Source organism: Callospermophilus lateralis, chromosome 4 (genome assembly GCF_048772815.1).
Source record: "Callospermophilus lateralis isolate mCalLat2 chromosome 4, mCalLat2.hap1, whole genome shotgun sequence".
Classification (NCBI taxonomy): Eukaryota; Metazoa; Chordata; class Mammalia; order Rodentia; family Sciuridae; genus Callospermophilus; species Callospermophilus lateralis.
Window position 1 is genome coordinate 33231538 of NC_135308.1, and position 19471 is coordinate 33251008.

Below are 19471 nucleotides of genomic sequence, written 5' to 3' on the forward strand. Positions count from 1 at the left end.
CCTCTAAGCTAAGCACAACAGTGAGCATACAACTCATATACCCAGAAAAATAACTTAAGATAAAAAAATTATTTATTGTGTCATACACTAGAAAGTCTTATTTAAAGGGGCTATGGCTAACATTTTACAAGTTTAACTTGCTAACTTTCTGTCACTATGACAAAATACCTGAGAAAAGCAATTTAAGGAGAAAAGATTAATTTTGGATCACGGGTTCAGAGGTTTCAGTTCATGGTCACTTGGCCCCATTGCCAAGGGCAAAGCATCATGGCAGGAGCGTGTGGTAGAACAAAACTGCATACATCATGGTGGCTGAGAAGCAGAGAGAGAGAATGTGTGCAAAGGCAGCATGGGCAAGATATACCCTTAAAGGACATGACCCCAGTGACCTACTTCCTCCAACCACACCCCGCTTCTAAAGTTGCCACTGTTTCCCAGTAGTACAACCAGCTGGAGACCAAGCTGTAGCCCATGGTCTTTGGGGGACATTTCAGATCCAAATGATGATAATCTATAAGATCAGGATTTAAATAATACAGTTTCAAGTTTTCTTATAATTCTTCTGTAATTTAAATACAATGCACATGATATCTACTTTTCTACCACAATATATGTGTCTAAGTAGGTTCCTGCATTTTCTTAAGCTTCACAGTTATTAGAGTTCCTTCCTCAAGTTTATTCAGATCAACAGAGCAAACAACTGTTTCAGAGTTCAGTGTTTAAACATGAAATATGCTATAAAGCGGCCCAAATTGAACATTTCTCTGTTTCTGGGGAACATTAAATAAATCAACCTGAAATAATTAAAATTGGCCAGCCATTCAGAATAATCACTTGAGTTTCGAAAGCCTTTGTGACCCTGTGTAAAACTGTCCATTTGATTGTTGCCAAGGAATCAATTGACTTTCTTCTCTCTGACGGCCAATTCATCCTCCTAGACAGTCAAAAACCTAAGGAAGCAATTCACGTTTCACAGTTGCACGTGCTATGCCTTGTTAGTACATTTGCGATGAAGATTGTTTTAAAGTAAGGGATAGAAACCTGAATTCTAAGCACACCCTGGCCACTTTTTGGCTTTGTAACCTTGCACAACCAACTTCTCTAAGCTTCATTATCTATTGGTAAAAGGAGATGTTTAGATCACATGACCTCTAAAATCTCTTCCTTCTCTACAATCCAATGAAATAAAAGACTATGCCACATCAAAAAGTTTATTTAAGGACATATTTGAGTATTCATGGATTCTGAGTTCTTATCACTTTAATAACAGGATTGAACTAAACATATAGGTAAGCCAGACACAATGACACACACCTATAATCCCAGCAGCTATGGAGACTGAGGCAGGGGGATTTCAAGTTCAAAGCCAGCCTCAGCAATGGCAAGGTGCTAAGCAACTCAATGAGACTCTGTCTCTACATAAAATACAAAATAGGACTGGAGAAATTGCTCACTGGTTGAGTGCCCCTGAGTTTAATCCCCATTTATTTACCAATCAATCAATCAGTCAATCATACAGGTAGTCTGATCTTTTCAGAAAGGAATGGCCAAGATACCTGAAAAACATCTATTTGCATGTTTTATGGTCTGTTAGAAAATCAACATAAATACAACAAACATGGGTAAACTTCTCTTTTATTGATCTATCAAAGGACTTTGTCAATACATTGTAGTTTAAAGCAACTTTAAATGAGAAAGATTTTAAAAGCATGTATATTTAGTAATTTTACATCATAAGAAAATTACCCTAAAAGAGAACTTTCATACTGAGACAGTTCCAGTCTTACATGAAATCTTCATTATTAAGCATAAACTTTGTTTCATGGTGGTTTTCTCCAAGTAATAAGGCTGAAGAGTTAGCCCAAAGTGTTTCATTCTAAAAATTGCATGACATCTTAAGACTCCTTCCCCTAACCCACCACAAAAATATCCACATCCAGTACTGCAAAGAAAACTGAAGTTTTCCCATATGTGGTCACTTTATACCCTGAGAAGAAAGATTATTGAATATTTCCATTCCATTTAATTTGGTTATTTGCGGTAGAGATGGTTTTGGTGTAAAGAGGAGAACTTTTTCGTATGTATTTGAATAACCCTCCTGAAGTCATGTGTGAATTGCCCCCATAACAGAACAGCCTACAACACAACAGTTATCTAAACACCATCGGCTACTTCCTACTGCCCCCATCATGCCCTCCCCCCCCCAACACTCTTCTCTTAGTGTTCATGGTGTGATGCAAATGGTGATTTCCATGAAAATGCTGATGATTATGATTATGGACCAGTTAAAACTCAAATTTTCTACCCTTTTACTTTTTTCAGTTACTGTCTTTAGCATTAAGGGAGAAAAGAGTTGAGGTACATTGGGCCATAGAAAGAAACTTTTCTGTGGCTTTACCATACTAACGTAAATATTCAAATCTGATGAGGAAATGAATGACTTATTTGAAATGGAGACACCTTTAAGAACTGCTAAATTGATTTTCCCCTGATCATTTTGAAACAGAATTCTAGCAAAATTTTTACAAGTAGCCACACCAGTCACTGTTTTTATCCTGTAGGAAGAAAATGGAAAAAAAAAATATTAAGCAAGTTATTCACCATTTGTATATGTTTCTCATGATATGTTGTAATGTGTTTTACTACTGAAGAACAAAAAAAATCTTTTAAATTTAAATAAAGATTTTAATAGGCAGAAACTAAATTAGATGTTTAAAGTCCTCTAACTATAACAGTAGACGTCAGTAATCTGTACACTGGTAATCTACCTCAACTATGATTCCCAGAAATGCCAACAATTAATTTTATTCCAGTTTGATTAGATTATAATAATCTTTTACTATAGAACTCTGATGAAATTCCACTTAAGGAGTCTATCAGAAAGACTATTAATGACTCACACAGTACCATAATCATGAGCTAGATATAGACAGACAAATTATGTATGTGTGCTTTTCACTATAAATATATCTCAGAAACAAAATTAAACCAAGTAATAGTCTAAAGAAACTGAATCACTCTACCTTTAAGAAATTTATGATCTAAAAAGTTTATTGAAATTATGTTGGAAAGTTTTTTCATTGTCTTCCAAAGTCACTGTATTATCTCAGGTAACAAAGTGTTATTACCCCATTCTTACCAGTCATATTCTAATAGTTTAAATCTCTAGTTTTGTTCTTCTAAGAACCACCAAGGTTTGTGATTGATCTTACCAAATTAGGTTTAATGTTGTCTGATTTCCTAGTAATATTTGGGCACATGGATTATTATTGCCACCTCTTTAAATGTCCCTGTTGTTGAAGATTTTAGACTTTTGATCAAAGATGTAAAGGTACCTTGTTGGTCTGTGGTTTTATCTGCTATGCCTAAGTAAAAACCCCTGGTTGCTTTGGACAGCTATGCCAGGGTCACAGAAAAGAGGTAGAGTGGTGTGGGAGGAATGACCAAGCAGTGGAGCAAAATGCACCTGAGTTCATAGACCCACCCCACCTCTGCCCAGATATGCCCTTTCCTCTCCTAACCCCCTTCAGTGTTAGGGATTAAACCCAGAGCCTCTCATATGCTGTGTAATCACTGTACCACTGAGCTATGTCCACAATCCTTTTTGTTTTATTTTGGGATAGAGTTTTTTTAGCTTGTTGAAGTTAGCCTCAAATTCGCAATCCTCCTGCCTCAGCCCTTTGAGTAACTGGGATTACAGGTGTATGCCACTGTGCCCAGCTACTTCCCATGTCTGACTCTGCTATGGGTCCTCAAAAATCCATTTTCTTCTTCTTTAATGAAAAACTATTAATGCCTTCACAAAAGGGTTTCCATAAGGATTTAAAATAATCCCAGTACTAAGTAAATGTCCCAAAGTAGTTTTAACTATTTGAGTATTAGATAGAAGGAGAAGACCTTTAGAGATTATCTAATGGTCTAAATAAAATAAGTCTACTGGGTTTGGAATGTAAGTTCATGTAGATTTTATGTTTATATCCCCCAAAATGCCTAAACTTATTGAACTTTTTAGCAGAATTTAGAGAACTGGATAAATTTGGAAACCATATTACTCAATGAGGGAGAAAAAAAAGATCTGTTAGGTTTAAATACAACAATGGTGTGTGTGCAGTAAGTAGCTTTCATCATCTCTGTAAATACTATGTGTAGAAGATATCTACCATGTGGACCTGTCAATCAGGAACTTTTTTCTAACATCTTATTTATTTGCAAAATAGAAGAACAAAAGAGAGAAGCAGCCTAACTATAGTGTCTCTAACTACTAACACAGTTTTCCTTGTCCTGGTCCCCAGTATGATTTTGTGGAGCTCCTGGATGGCAGCAGGTTGATTGCAAGAGAGCAGCGGAACCTGGTAGAGTCCGAAAGAGCAGGGCGGCAGGCAAGATCCGTCAGCCTACATGAGGCCGGCTTTATTCAGTACTTGGATTCTGGAATCTGGCATCTGGCTTTTTATAATGATGGGAAAAATGCAGAGCAGGTGTCTTTTAATACCATTGTTATAGGTAAGAACACTTCAAAGCATCTTTTTCCAGGCTTCAGCCTAAACACTATGTTGAATAAAAACTGTATTATCTGTACCGATTTCAAGTGATTCCTGGGATGTTAAAGCCCTGGTAAAATGTGAGAGATATTTTTAAATCATTCATTTGTGACTATGTGACAAACCCTGAAGCTCTGGAAGAAAATATTATTTGAAATTATATTGAGGGAGGAGAGTACATCGTGAAAACTCTTTAAAAGTCTGCATAGGAAATGGTGCTTTACCATCCGAATAATCTCGTATAAATGAATCCATTTGGTGGTTATGGAGTGAGCCATCTGTACTTCTTCAACACCTAGCTAACGTGATCAAAGTGCCAGTTTGTCTTTTGTGAGAGGCAACAACAAGTGTTCCTTCTTTCTCTTCTGTCCAGAGTCTGTAGTGGAATGCCCCCGAAATTGCCATGGAAATGGAGAGTGTGTTTCTGGAACTTGCCATTGTTTTCCAGGATTTCTGGGTCCCGATTGTTCAAGAGGTATGCAAGTTGGATTCTTTTCTTAAGCCGATATAAATAAGCTGTAGAAACACACGTAATTCAGAAAAGAACCAAGGCAAGAAAGCAAGGGGGAAAAACTGGCCCATTACTTGTTCCAACGATGTGTCTTTTCTTTCAGAAGCTTGATGGAAAATGTGGCTGTTAATTCTTCTGTCGTGTTTTATTTCACAGCAGCCTGTCCAGTGTTATGTAGTGGCAATGGGCAGTATTCCAAGGGCCGCTGCCTCTGTTTCAGTGGCTGGAAGGGCACCGAGTGTGACGTGCCGACTACCCAGTGTATTGACCCGCAGTGTGGGGGTCGTGGGATTTGTATCATGGGCTCTTGTGCTTGCAACTCAGGATACAAAGGAGAAAATTGCGAAGAAGGTAAACATGTCAATATTTACAGAAGCCTATTGTTGTCGTCATAAAGCAACAGATTATATCTGTAATCTCTAGTTTGGCAGATGAAATCTTTCTTTTTTATGCTTTCTTATTATTAAAGTAATTTTGATTTCCATATTTATTAATGCATTGTTTTATTAACATTTTAACAATAAAAAGAATAAACACCCAAGAGCCCTTTTGCTCTTTTTCAGTAGCATGAATAATTTCTTTTTTTGACTCTGAGAAAGTAAGCTAACATTTATGCCTTGAAACCAACAATGGCCTGTTGAATACTTTTTTTTTTTCTTTCTTCAATTTTTAACACTGATGCCAGCAGCTAACATTTTGACATCTCTAGGGGTAAAAAGAAAGAAAGAAAGAAAAAAGAAAAATTTAACACAATATACTAATGAAAAAGTACAATATCAAGGATTTTTTCCCATAATTGTATGTAATGATGAATCAAGATGCTATACTGTAAAGTGCAGCTAAATTGTTTTTACAAAAAGCAAAAAAGCCCCATTTCCGTTCTTCAATCAAATTGATTTTATTGATCTACACTCACAAAGTAATGCAATTAAGTCTCTGGAATTAAATTTTCAGGCCATTGACCCTACAAGTGTAAAGTTTTATTGAGTCAAATTGCTAAATTAAATCTCATCATCTAAAGCACATTAAAGTGAATTAAGAAGGATCAAGAGTATGCAACTCATTTATTTCTCAAACAATTTGAGGATCTCATACAGTTGTCAGTGCTTAGTGGTTGTAGATTAGGTCAGCTGATACAGATTTTGTTATAGAAAAGGCAATACTTATTACTCTGATTAGGCAGAACTGAGAGCAATAGTCTGAAACCTCAAGAGCATATTTGTGTAATTCATGAAAATTACAAATCCTTGCAAGAGTCTCAGTTACCTAAATGGCATTGGGCTGGTGCTTAATGCTTTATTGTATTACAACTCTTTGCATTTTCAGAAACAAGTTCTTAAAAATGGTAGATAGATATTTGATTATCCATAATATTCATAAATTAGATTATAATTTAGTTCTTTATTCTATATGCACTATAATACCTTCGAGATTTAATGGAATTATTCTTTTCTTTTTTTACACTAGCCGACTGTTTAGACCCTGGATGTTCTAATCATGGTGTGTGTATCCATGGGGAATGTCACTGCAATCCAGGCTGGGGCGGAAACAATTGTGAAATACTGAAGACCATGTGTCCAGATCAATGCTCTGGCCATGGAACTTATCTTCAAGAAAGTGGCTCCTGTACTTGTGACCCTAATTGGACTGGCCCAGACTGTTCAAATGGTGAGGTTAATAAATGCAGGGCAATTGAGTGCTTATTGTGGTTTAACTAAAGATTAGGATATTTTAATTTTTAAACACACAATTAAATTTAACCGAAAGTATATCAAAGTCATTATTTATAGATATAAATGTTAAAAGCAATGAAATGCGGTTGTCATACAAGGAGGAAGGAAACAGGCTTAACCAATTTGTTATTACAATTTCCCCTTCAGTATTATTGGGAAGAATCTGCATAAGATGCCCTGTCTTCTTAACTCTAACTTTTTGGATCTACTAATCGAAGCTAGCTTCCCTGTAGACCTGTATACACCTTGGGGTTTAAGCAAATTATTTCATGAATGGAGAAGTCTCAATTAAAAAAAGATTATTTGATTCATAAGGTTAAACATGATCACAATAAAGAGTATACATATGTACATATTATGTATAATGCCTCACCACAAATTTTTAATGGTAATAATAAGATCATAATAGAGAGGGCAGGTAATAATTTTGTCCAGTCAGCTAAGTTGTTATTGACTGCCTACTATGTGCATGGCATCACAGTAGGCTCTGTAGGAATGAAAGAACAATTTATCATCCTTGCCCTCTGGAACAATGGCTTTCAGATATTTGACCATGACCTATAATTATTACTCTATGACCTAGTGTATGCACACATGCACATGTTTATATACATCCTAATGAAACTGAAACAGACATTTTACAAAGTGATGCACACTGATGATACATTTTTCAAATCTAATCTGTTTTTTTTTTTAATGTTGGTTGCATACTCATGAACTAATTCCATGACATTCCCGCTCATTAGTCACACAGTTTGAGGAGATGCCTTTCTAGCCTAGAAGATTATGGTTTAATTAGGTAGATAAGATGAACACACATGAAATAATTAGAAACCAATACATTCCAGTTTAATATTATATTGAAGGTTAGGTAGAATAACGTGCTCAGTTCAGAGAACATTCAGAGGAGGGATCCTACCTTGACAAATGCTGAAAGTTTTCTGGGAGACTTTTATTAACACATAAACACAGCTCTCCTGGGTACAGAGGGAAGACAGTTTTTTGACTAAGGGATCAGTATTAGAAACTACTTGAGAGCCTGGACTGTGAAGTCAGGTGTATGGTTCATATTGCAGTTTTACTCCTTAATGGTTATGTAACCTTTAGCAAATTACTGTACAGCTCAGTTTATTCATCTGTAAAATCATACGACATTCTTCACAGAGATACTGTGGAAATTGCTTGAATTCATGTATATAAAGTACTTATACAATAAATAAATAAATATTAAATAAGACAGTATTTTAATAGTAAATTTTAAATATAGCTTCCACCACCATCACTACTACTATTGCTTTTAGCAAATATACAACTGTGTGAAATATTGTATACACCAGAGAGTGAAAATAAAGAATATTTGGGGATAAAAATTTGGTCAAGCCCATTATGGGAGTGGAGTCTAGAAATATTTTAGACAATAGAAAATCCACTAACAATAATGATGTGCTAACACATGCAATGAGAGTGTTTTAGAAGACCTGTCACAGGTCTGAGAGGGTAAATAGTGAGACTTTGATGTTTGGAAGACAAATTAGAAGTCTTTCCTAGAAGTGCAAGATGATAAGAGCAAGAATTGGCTTGGAGTCAGTGGGAATGCTAAGTCTAAATATGAGCAACAATTGGAGGGAAAAATAGGCAGGTATTGCTGAAGAAAAACAAAATATAGAAGTTTAGTGAGAAGAGCTATGAGTTTGAATCAAGGGAAAGTGAGGTTAATGTTAATATCTGAATGAGGCAGGAAAATTGGGAAAGGGTGAGGACAATTGAAGAGATAGGACAAGAGGGAGTCAATGGGAAGGTAAGAGAAGAAGAGAAGATAGTGAATTCTACGTAGAGACTCACACTATCTAAGCAAAAACAGATAATGTGAGAAAGAAGATAAAGAATGAATAAGAGAAGGAATGCAAGTAAATGAAAGAAGAGAAAGAAGAAAGGAAAAGGACAGATTTTACCAGCAGTGTTGAGTAAGTGAAAGCATTTTGTCTAAAGTTTAGACTCAGAGAGGAGTCTGGGCTCCTCAGCCTGCCCCACTCCTTGCCCTCTTCTCTAAAATGGATGGCATTAGAGCAGATTATGCTAAGTGAAGCTAGCCAATCCCTTAAAAACAAATGCCAAATGTCTTCTTTGATATAAGGAGAGTAACTAAGAACAGAGTAGGGACGAAGAGCATGAAAAGAAGATTAACATTAAACAGGGATGAGAGGTGGGAGGGAAAGGGAGAGAGAAGGGAAATTGCATGTAAATGGAAGGAGACCCTCAGAGGTATACAAAATTACATACAAGAGGAAGTGAGGGGAAAGGGGGAAAAATATAAGGGGGAGAAATGAATTACAGTAGAGGGAGTAGAGAGAGAGGAGGGGAGGGGAGGGGGGAGGGGGGATAGTAGAGGATAGGAAAGGCAGCAGAATACAACAGACACTAGTATGGCAATATGTAAATCAATGGATGTGCAACTGATGTGATTCTGCAATCTGTATACGGGGTAAAAATGGGAGATCATATCCCACTTGAATCAAAGTGTGAAATATGATATATCAAGAACTATGTAATGTTTTGAGCAACCAACAATAAAAATTAATTTAAAAAAAATAAAAAAATAAAAAATAAACTCAAAAAAAATAATCATTTTACTTATTTAAACTTCTTTCCTTAAATAAAAAATAAATAAATAAATCAGTACTTCTGGACAGCAAAAAATAAATAAATAAAAAATAAAGTGGTGAGGAACGAGGACACTGAACAGTCTGTGGTCAGCCTTTGGACACACCATTCGCTAGCTATGTGTTGGGCAAGGTATTTAACTTCTCTGTACCTCAGTTTCTTTATCTGATACATTGGGATAATTATAGGACTACTTAATGTAATTGGGGTAAAGATTAAATATTGAGTTAATATGTGAATAGCACTTAGAATAGTGCCTGACCCATTGTAAATACTCCAAAAGTGCTAATTATTGATAGAACTAGTAGTGGTGGTAACAGTACTAAATGGTAGTAGTGTTTTAAAAGTTAATTATAGTTTGTCTTACTTAATTGCTCATCAATTTAGAGGAGTTTCCACATAAAAGTATTTATTAGATTTGGTTCTGTAATTGAGAAATTCATGAAATGCAAATTATTTCATCTGTTAGTATGACCTAATGGTATAAAACCAAATGAAATATAGCCAGGTGGCTCATTCACACACTTATAGCAGGGGAAAGGAAGTTCGTTTACTGAACAATTGTACTTTGCTGCCATTTTGAGAAACTCGTGTGACATCTCTGCTATCCTATGATTCAATATCAGAATAACCGATTTATCTCTTACTGTGTACTTCAAATTGAATCCTGGAAATTCAAACTAAAGGAAATTTTCCATAGGCTAATTAGTGATATGGGTGAAAAGTTTTTGTTCAACTTATACATTAGTTAATGAAACAATTTTTCCTTTCTCCCTTCCAGCCTCATTTCTCTTTTCCTCCCTCCCTTCTTCCTATTTTCTTCTTTTTTTCTCATTTTGGCCATACATCTCTGGAAATAGACATGATTTATAATATGTGTATTAGAAATAATATACATCATACAAATATTAATTGGTTCTGATAGCTTGAGGAACCAGAAACTTTGGTTAGAAAATTCATCACTATTACAACAAATTACATGTGTAGATAAATAGAAATAGAAACAAAAATTGGGGTCTGGGTTATGGAAAGGCATGGATGTCCCCCTTAAGAGTTTTAGGGTGTGTGACAATATTTTAAGCAACATGTTAACATTTTTTGTCCTCTTAAAAATATATGTTATAATTACAAGAATCAAAAAAGCACTCAGGTATTTCTGTTGAGCTTTTATTTATATTTCAAGCATCTATACTAAGAAATACATTCTACAAAAAAAATCCAATTAAATTTTATAGAGATAATTACTTGAGTAGTAAAACTACTTAGTTCAGGTCTCTTATACCTCCACCACTGAAATAGGCATAATAACACTAACTACTTGCTTGAAATACATCATTCAGATTTACTTCTTGCTGTTATTAAGTAGGAAAGCAACAAGCATAATAGCCCTTTTTTTGTTTCATGTAATAGCATTATAATCAATTACGTACATTATTTTATAAAGGGTAGTTTGTAATTGATACTATACAGCTCAAAAGGTAATTCAGTCTTCATAAAATCATCTTGCTATGAATAGCAAAAATGTATAGATGTTAATTAAAAGATTTAAATGGCTGCCAAAAATCACACATTATTTTACATATTTAGATTTAATTTTATTCATGCTGTTATAATTATTTTATTAGTTGAAAATCTAATTTTACCTGTATACAAAACCTTACCTATTTAATCATAGTAAGTGGAGATTTTTGTTCTATTCATCTTTGTATCCCCAATGCAAAACAGAAATGGTATGTATTAAACTCTCAATATAAAGTTGAATAATGAACTCAGTACTCTTCTTTTGAAGAAAGCAATTAAATACCGAAAAAAAATCTTTATTAAACTTTGCTATCAGCTGCAAAAAGTGAAACAGCTTACTTAGAATTAATAGCAAAGATTTAAATATGCTTATATTCACCTTGTGAAAATATCTAGTCTCATGTGTCTCAAATATATCTTACTGTTGCACATTTTTCATTTAAAGCTTATAATAACATTGTTAATTTATATGTGTGGCTTAAAGTTTACTAGCAGTATAATTCTGATTTCTAACTAAATCAATCCTAAAAGAAAACACTTGACTAGCTACCTCTTTTGTTGATGTGGAAATGACCTTCGGATATCTAAATTCAATAAGAGAGTAGATTTTATACCTGAAGAAACATTTGGTTAAGTGCTAAAAGAGAAGAAATGAATTATTTCCATCAGAAAGTTTGAAAGCAAGAGAGCTTTCCTCTATCTTCATCTGCAGTTTGTCCATTAATTAGCCCTTCAATTCCACTTCAATTAAATTAACTCTAATTAATAAGTTCATTACAAAGATTGACGCACCTTGCTCAAAGCTAGCGTGCTAAACACTGATAAACACCTTCGCCCTAATGAAAAATTGATTAGATTGAATAAAAAGGGTACCTCCGAAAGAAACCTCTCTCTTCCAGAGCTGAGTTGGTGTTATGTTGCTCTGAAGTTAATCAAACCATCTTGGATCTCTTAATCAAAAATTTAATTCAAAGGAGATAGAAAATGTGGCACGTGCGCGCACACACGCACACACACATACAAACCTGCACACTACTCCCTCCCAGCTAATAGTCCTGGTATTGTTTATAAGAAATGTTACAGCTCTCACAGTGCCTAGATGGTGGATGAAGTTATCCTGTGAAATAGAGAATTATAGTGGTCCAAGAAACGCTATTTGAAGAACAAATGGGTAAAATAGGAACATGTGGCTAAAGCCAAAACTAAACAACTAAACAACTCCTACAGCCTTTGAACTTTATTCAACTAAATATATAAAGAATAAAAAGAAAAATACCCTTCAGAGTTCTTTTTCCTTCCCTCTCAATTGAATCTAATTATATAAACTTCTAAGAAAGCTTTAAGGGGGAAAAAATACTTCAGATATCTGAATTCTTTTTAAAGACTCCACCTTGCCTTATAGTTTTTGAAGTCATTTGGTCACTTGTGCTGCTTTCAATAATTCCAGTAGTTGGAAAACCTTGTTTTTCAAAGGACAGAGTCAATAGCTGTATTTATTAAGCTGGTTTTCCACCATGTGGGTTAAGCAATTTGTATCTGTTGGCAGTACAAATTTATCAAACAGGACAAACAACAATTTCTTTTCTTTAACCAGCATGTCTACATTTCTGAGGCAAGTTAATGTAATGTAAGCAAAACAACATTCTTCTTAATGAAAGTTTCTGAATGTTCATAACATTTAAATGGCAGCATTAGAAATAGCCCCTTTTCAATTCTCACTAAATGTGTGCAACTCAGGTACTGTTAGATACCTGAGATGCTTAGATACTAAAATATTTCATAAATTTGGTGTATGTGTGGGTTTTCGTGTCAAAATATACTCTGATATTTATATAAAATATGACTATTCTCTCTGTTTATATATTATATATATAATCTTTTTATAAAAAGAAATTATTCCTAACAAATTTGTCATATGTATTTTATGTAACATTATAGCCACATATAAAAGTAAATGATGGATAAAGAATTAAAATTCTACCATTCATAATTCATAAAAATTAAAATTAAGCTAAAATTAACTTGGCATACAAAGACTTAATATTTTCAGTGATTTTGTTTTTCACTATAACAAGTTTAAGAAAAAACTCTCTTATTAATTCCCCTTCTTACCTTCTGCTACTCTTCTCTCCTGCCCTGCTTCCTTGTTTTGCAATATAGAAATATGTTCCGTGGACTGTGGCTCACATGGTGTTTGCATGGGGGGGACCTGTCGCTGTGAGGAAGGCTGGACAGGCCCAGCATGTAATCAAAGGGCTTGCCACCCCCGCTGTGCAGAACATGGGACCTGCAAGGATGGCAAGTGTGAATGCAGCCAGGGATGGAACGGAGAGCACTGCACTATCGGTAGGCCAACTGTTATTTATTTGTTTACTTATTTATTTAATTAATTTATTTTTTCCTGTGGAGCTGGGGATCAAAGCCAGGGCCTCATGCAGGCTAGGCAAGCACTGTACTACTGAGCTGTCTCCTGGCCCTGAATTGTACTTCCAAATCTGTCCTCCATCTATTACAAAAGAAAGCTGTTGGTTATTTTTCAACTTGGAAAAGTGTATTTTTTCAAATTAGTTTTTACTACTTTTCTTTAAAAAGGAACTGTCTTGTTTATTATGGTTGTCACTTCACAATGACAGTTCACCTCTTTTTAGGGTAACTGTCATTAAGTATAAGATATAAGAATTTTTTTTCACTGTTTTTTTATGATGGTCACAAAAATGGACCCACATAAAGAAAATGTAATTTCTTATTTATAAACAAACTTTTGTTGACTGTTGCTTCTTAGTGTCCCATAGTACCATTGTATCTCTTAATTTTATTTAAAATGCTTATTTTATTATAAAATATGTTTAATTTTTTTTCAAGAATATGGCATCATTGACCCCTATGATTCCAGAATCATGTATCTTAGACTGATTAATTGATATGTTGAATCTCTGCAAAAGATGTTTGACTTTTTATGTCCTTTTTTTTTTTTTGTAGTATCATTAGAACTAGAATAGAAAAATGCACAAGTCTGGCAGTTCTTAAATTTATATGGTTAACACTTTTTCAAATATCACTCCATTCAGAAAGGTTATATAAAACAATCAAATACATATTTAAGATCAAACTTTTTTGTTAAAAATGGGTTTTCTTGTACATGAATGGCATTGAACATAGAAACAAAAGTATCTAGAACATATATGATGCCATAGAAACTAAAGAAGTGCCATATTTTCAAGATATTCAATGTCATTGCTTTTATCATTCAAGTTACTGAATTATAATATTCAGTTAAAAAAAACAACACAAGTAATAAATGTCTACCTCACTTCAGTGAACTTATATATTATATAGCATTAATTATAAATCACACAGTCCTAAAAATTTTCATAATTTAAGGTACATTGTTTTTCCACATCGTTTTATGTCCTTGGGATAAAATTTGATTCATGCCATTGAGGGAATATCAGTATCTTAAGTGACTTCTTCTTCCAGTGTATTTTTAAGTATTATGTGTTTCACTTTTTTGCTTATAGGAATTGAGTAGCAAGAAATTTTGTCATGGGAAAATTGAAATTGCATGCATCTAATAAGATTATCATAATTATATTTTTATAAGCTTTCTGTAAGTTGCTTTCTAACTTTAGTTAGAAAGGCACCCTAGGTGACTTTTCTAAGCATCACATACCCGCTTCCCCACATTTGGTGGTCTGTTGGGACTTCAGGACACAGAGGTAGTTAGACTCATAACTGTGATTTATTAGAGATCAAAAAGGAAGAAAGACCCATCAGGCAGGGTCGGGAGAAAACCATGCACAGACTTCCTGTGTTTTCTCTCCCACAGAGCGAGGGTGAGGGGCAGTCATGGAGAACACATGCCTTTTTCCAGAATGAAACACAACAACACACATGTGCCATATTTCTGCCAAGGGAAGCCTGTGGGGGCCTCCAAGTCCAAGGTTTTCTGGCCAAGGAGATACCTTCCCTCCATCACAACCACCAGAATTCTAGGCTCCCAAAAGAAAAGAGCTTTGAGTTCCAGGTATTCCTAACTTTATCAATGTAGGGGACATCCAAATTTCCAGATAACCAAACAAGGACCAGGCCTGCAGGTTCCTAGAGATGAGAGCTGCTGTGTTAACTATGTAAAACATCCTTAGTGTCTCACATGCTGAATGTGATCTAACTACTTAAAACTGGTGAATTGTGCTGGGTGCAGTAGTGCATGCCTGTAATCCCACTGGCTAGGGAGGCTGAAACAGGAAGATCATGAGTTCTAAGCCAACTCCAGTAAAAGGAAGGCTAAGCAACTCAGTGAGACCCTGTCTCTAAATAAAATTTTAAAAAAGGATAGGGATTTGACTGAGTGGGCGCATGCCCCTGAGCTCAATCCCCAGTACCCCCTCACCAAAAAAATAAAATAAAAATTTAAAAACGGGAATTGTTTAATTTTCACTAGAGTTGACAGCAAATATACATATTCACAGCACTTACAGAGTGCCTGTCCCCGCAACCGTAATAGGGCTTTCCCCTCCTCTACTCTTTTGAGAGAGGCAACAGCAGCATGATGCTTGTGTGAATTACATAGGGCAGAAAAATGTTGACAGGCAGGATTTGTGTATCTTTCTATGGACACACAAAAAGGACAATACAATACCCCTATGACCAAACTTCTTGCCCCAAATTTCAGAATGCCCATATGTCAGAGGCAGGGCAGGAAAAATATGCTTCTTACAATATTTTGTGACCCTACCACAAATTGATTCCAGTTAAAGGAGAACAGTTATATATCTTACTATTTATCCTAGAAAGTATAACAAACATGTGTATAGCTTTGAAAGCCAAGAAATGTATCAGCAAGTTATCCAGTAGGCACTTTTAACTTGCAAAGCAACAGCTACTCAACAAATTATTCTGCCATTATATAGAATTGACCCTGGCAATATAACATGGTTCATCATTTCCCGTGGATGAACTGTTGTTGAATGATTTTCTAATTGCTTTGTAGCAAAAAAGATTTTTGTTAGTAAAAGGTGTTTTTATTATAATTTATGTTTCCTATTGTTTTCCTTAATTTTGTTATTTTTGTATTCCATATGAATGATTATATGGGAAAATTTTAAGAAACACCTTAAGCCAGGCATGGTGGTCCAGTCCTCTATAATCCCATTAACTCAGGAGGTTATATCAGGAGGATTTCAAGTTCAAAGACAGCCAGGGAAACTTAGCAAGACCTGTCTCAGAATAAAAAATAAAAAGGGCTGGGGGTGTAGCTTAGTGGCAGAGGGCCTCTGCACTCAATTCGAAGTTTTGTAGAAAAAAAATTAAATTACTAAATTAAAAAGTACATCTTAAATGTGAACCTCTTAAAAGATGTGGGATTAATATAAATTACAGTATTATTTTATACAACAAAAATTAATTATTCCCAAATTTGGTATTCAGAGGTCCAAGTACTTTGCCCTTACCTGCTTTCTACCTGCTTATATGTCCACAGTAAAGACTAAGGGGCTATTTGTAAGCCACTGGTGAAGCAACCATTAAACTACAGTATATTTTCTTCTTTGTGCATTTTCTCTCAATTTCAGCACTTATGTATCTGGCTGAAAGAAGCTGCCACTTTACAAAAGAATACTCATAAATCAGCAAGATTTTTTTCTTTCTCCATATTATGTGTCATTTCATTGAATACAAACAAGGAGGTTAATTGAAAGAGAGATGGAAGAGAAATTAAACAGTTAGAAGCAAACAAAAGTTCCCAATAGAAAGCAAAGAATATTCTTCATTCATCATCTTATCGTCTTCATATACTCAGTTCATACTTTCATAAAACCATAGGCATGTTGATAGTAAAATAGGTTATGAATTTAGAATATTCACTGAACACCTCTCTACCTGAAAGGATTCCATCCTGATATTTTTATTAGCGTATTCATATTTTTCTCTTGTTATGAACCACGAGTTCAGCAAATGAGGCATATTCATCTGCAGATTCAAGTGCTTCTTTCTTGGGTTAGACTTTAACCAGTGATGCACACGGATGGAAAAGAAAGCAAGTGGAAATCTACTGTTAGCAATATTCTGATTAAAATAGGCTTCTCTCTCTTCTTCCCCTGAAGGCATTTATAATTATTGGACCCTTTTATAAATAAAGAAAAAGGAAAGTTATATAAATGAACCACATCAAATAAGCACCAGCACTTCCTAATAACATGGTTTAGCAGTCATCATAGTACTGGTATAGATGCTCAACTCCAATAATATCTTCTTTTGTATGTGACCATTCCATAAGGGTCAAGTGATTATCATACCCATGGGCCTACCTTTGTTTTTCATGAGCTAGGAGGGATGTAAGAATATAGAGGATCCAATGTACAATGAATCAAAATGCATTCTGCTGTCATATATATATATATATATATATATATATATATACACACACACACACACACACACACATACATACATACACACACACGTATACCTAATTAAGGTAAATTAATTAATTAATTAAAAAAGAGCATTTAGTGGATCCAGAGGCAACATAAAACTATATTAAATATAATTAAATATTTTATAAATAATAGTTGACATAATTAGAATATTATATTGCTATTACTTCTAGTGTTTCAATATAAAATGAAAGTCTTATTAATGTGAGAGCTGGGAAAGGGCAAGGTAAATCTGTGAACTGTGAGATACTTATCATGACCTAGTTCAATAAATTCACTGTTAATATATTTAACTAGAATCAAAATCTATAGGGCTGGGGTTGTGGCTCAGTGGTAGAGCGCTCACCTAGTACATGCAAGGCCCTGGGTTTTATCCTCAGCACCACATGTAAATAAATAAATAAAATAAAGATATTGTGTCAACTACACCTGAAAAATATATTTTTAAAAATCTATAACCATGTAAAGGCAACTCAATTGGTTTGCCTTTCTCTTTTCTTCTTGCTTAGGAAAAGAGCAGGAAACAGCTGTGGGATTGGCCTATGTCTAGAATTAATTGACCATAGAAGCAGTACAGCACTATGTATTAGTATTGGAGAGTGTAATTCTAAGTATCCCGGACAATGGTTAATCCTGCATACCAATTTTTTAGTATTCCTAACTTCCACAAGGACCATTTTTTGTTTAGAGTCTTTCAATTTTTTTCCCCACGTTTTTTTATTGGTACATAATGGTGGGAGTTTTTTCACACTAGTACACAATATAACAATATAATTTGGCCAATATCATTCCCCAGTATTCTTTTTAATTTTTGTTGAAAAGATCTATCCCTGAAGTCATGCACTTATATTTGAGAGCATGGAGGCTATAGATGAGATTGAGACCTAAAGGAGAAGGAGGGGGCTGAATAACACATTTAATTGTCATCTACCATGAAGCATTATCACAGAGGAAAAGCAGGCTCAGCTCTCCATCTGTCCACAGGTAAATTGTCTCTGGAGGCTGATTGGTATTTTCCATTTCTCTAAGGGACAGAAATGGAGAAAATAGGCTTATATCATATAATGTTGGTGAGTTTTAATGAAGAACTTCAGGATGAAAAGCATATTTAAATCCTGGAACAAGCCTGATAATTTCTGCTTTATTTGGAACATTACTAGATTTAAGTATATGGGTTCCCTTTTTTTCAATTTCATTTAACTTTTTATTTTTCCTAAGGTGAGAAATCATCTTTACTTTTTTTAGATCAATTGAGGTCCCTTTTGTAGGATACTGTACTTGCATGCTTTTGTTACTTTTCATTTGTTAACTAATTCACTTTTTTCTCAGTAAGTAATTACTGAACATCTTTTCTTTGATACTGAGTACTGTTTCTCATAAAAGGCAATGTAACATGATTTTTTTAAACACATGAACTTTGAAATTTAAAAGAGATATGTTTTTAAGTCAGTTCTGTGACTCACTATAACTTGTATTGTAACTGTTCTTGGCCTCAGTTGGACTATTTTTTTTCAAATGTAGAATGGCTATTGATAATAGTAGTCATGAGTAAGCTATGCCATTAACATAAACCAGACTTGTTTGTGTCTTTCCACAATGGTAGATTTATTGAAAACATAAATTCACACATACATCTTTGATTGGTTGCAATTCACTGAGTACTCATGGGTCACTTGGTAGCCATGTGCTCAGCAATCACAGGTTTTTTTATTCTAGTCTTAATTACTAATGTCTTTAACACCCACATCACACATCAAACTCCACATAGATAGATAGATAAATAGATAGATAGAAAGAATAAGAAAGGGTTTAGGTGGCCACAGGATTTTAAGAGGCTATACTGAGAGCCAAGGTAGACAGCCCATACAAATATAAAGGAATCACTGCAAGGGGGTCATATAAGATTACAAACCGGGCCTAGAACTTGTTTAGGGCAATGAGCTGTTAGCGCACAGAACTTATTCTAGGCCAGTGTCCTGATGGCAGGCAATTTCAAAGTGGGCCACATTAAGTAGGGAAATCAAGCTGAGCTAAAGCCCTGGAACAGAGTAGGATGTTCATCACCCACCA

General features: G+C 34.7%; 1 protein-coding gene across 1 annotated transcript in view; it reads left to right on the top strand.

The window, feature by feature from the left end:
- The window catches only part of Tenm3 (teneurin transmembrane protein 3), a 339337-nt gene that overhangs the window by 213539 nt on the left and 106327 nt on the right, over positions 1-19471 (top strand). The window contains exons 6-10 of the mRNA XM_076853679.1: positions 4293-4503; positions 4915-5016; positions 5209-5403; positions 6520-6720; positions 13128-13313. Coding sequence (XP_076709794.1) covers positions 4293-4503; positions 4915-5016; positions 5209-5403; positions 6520-6720; positions 13128-13313 — 895 coding nt within the window. The remainder of the gene's footprint in view (positions 1-4292; positions 4504-4914; positions 5017-5208; positions 5404-6519; positions 6721-13127; positions 13314-19471) is intronic.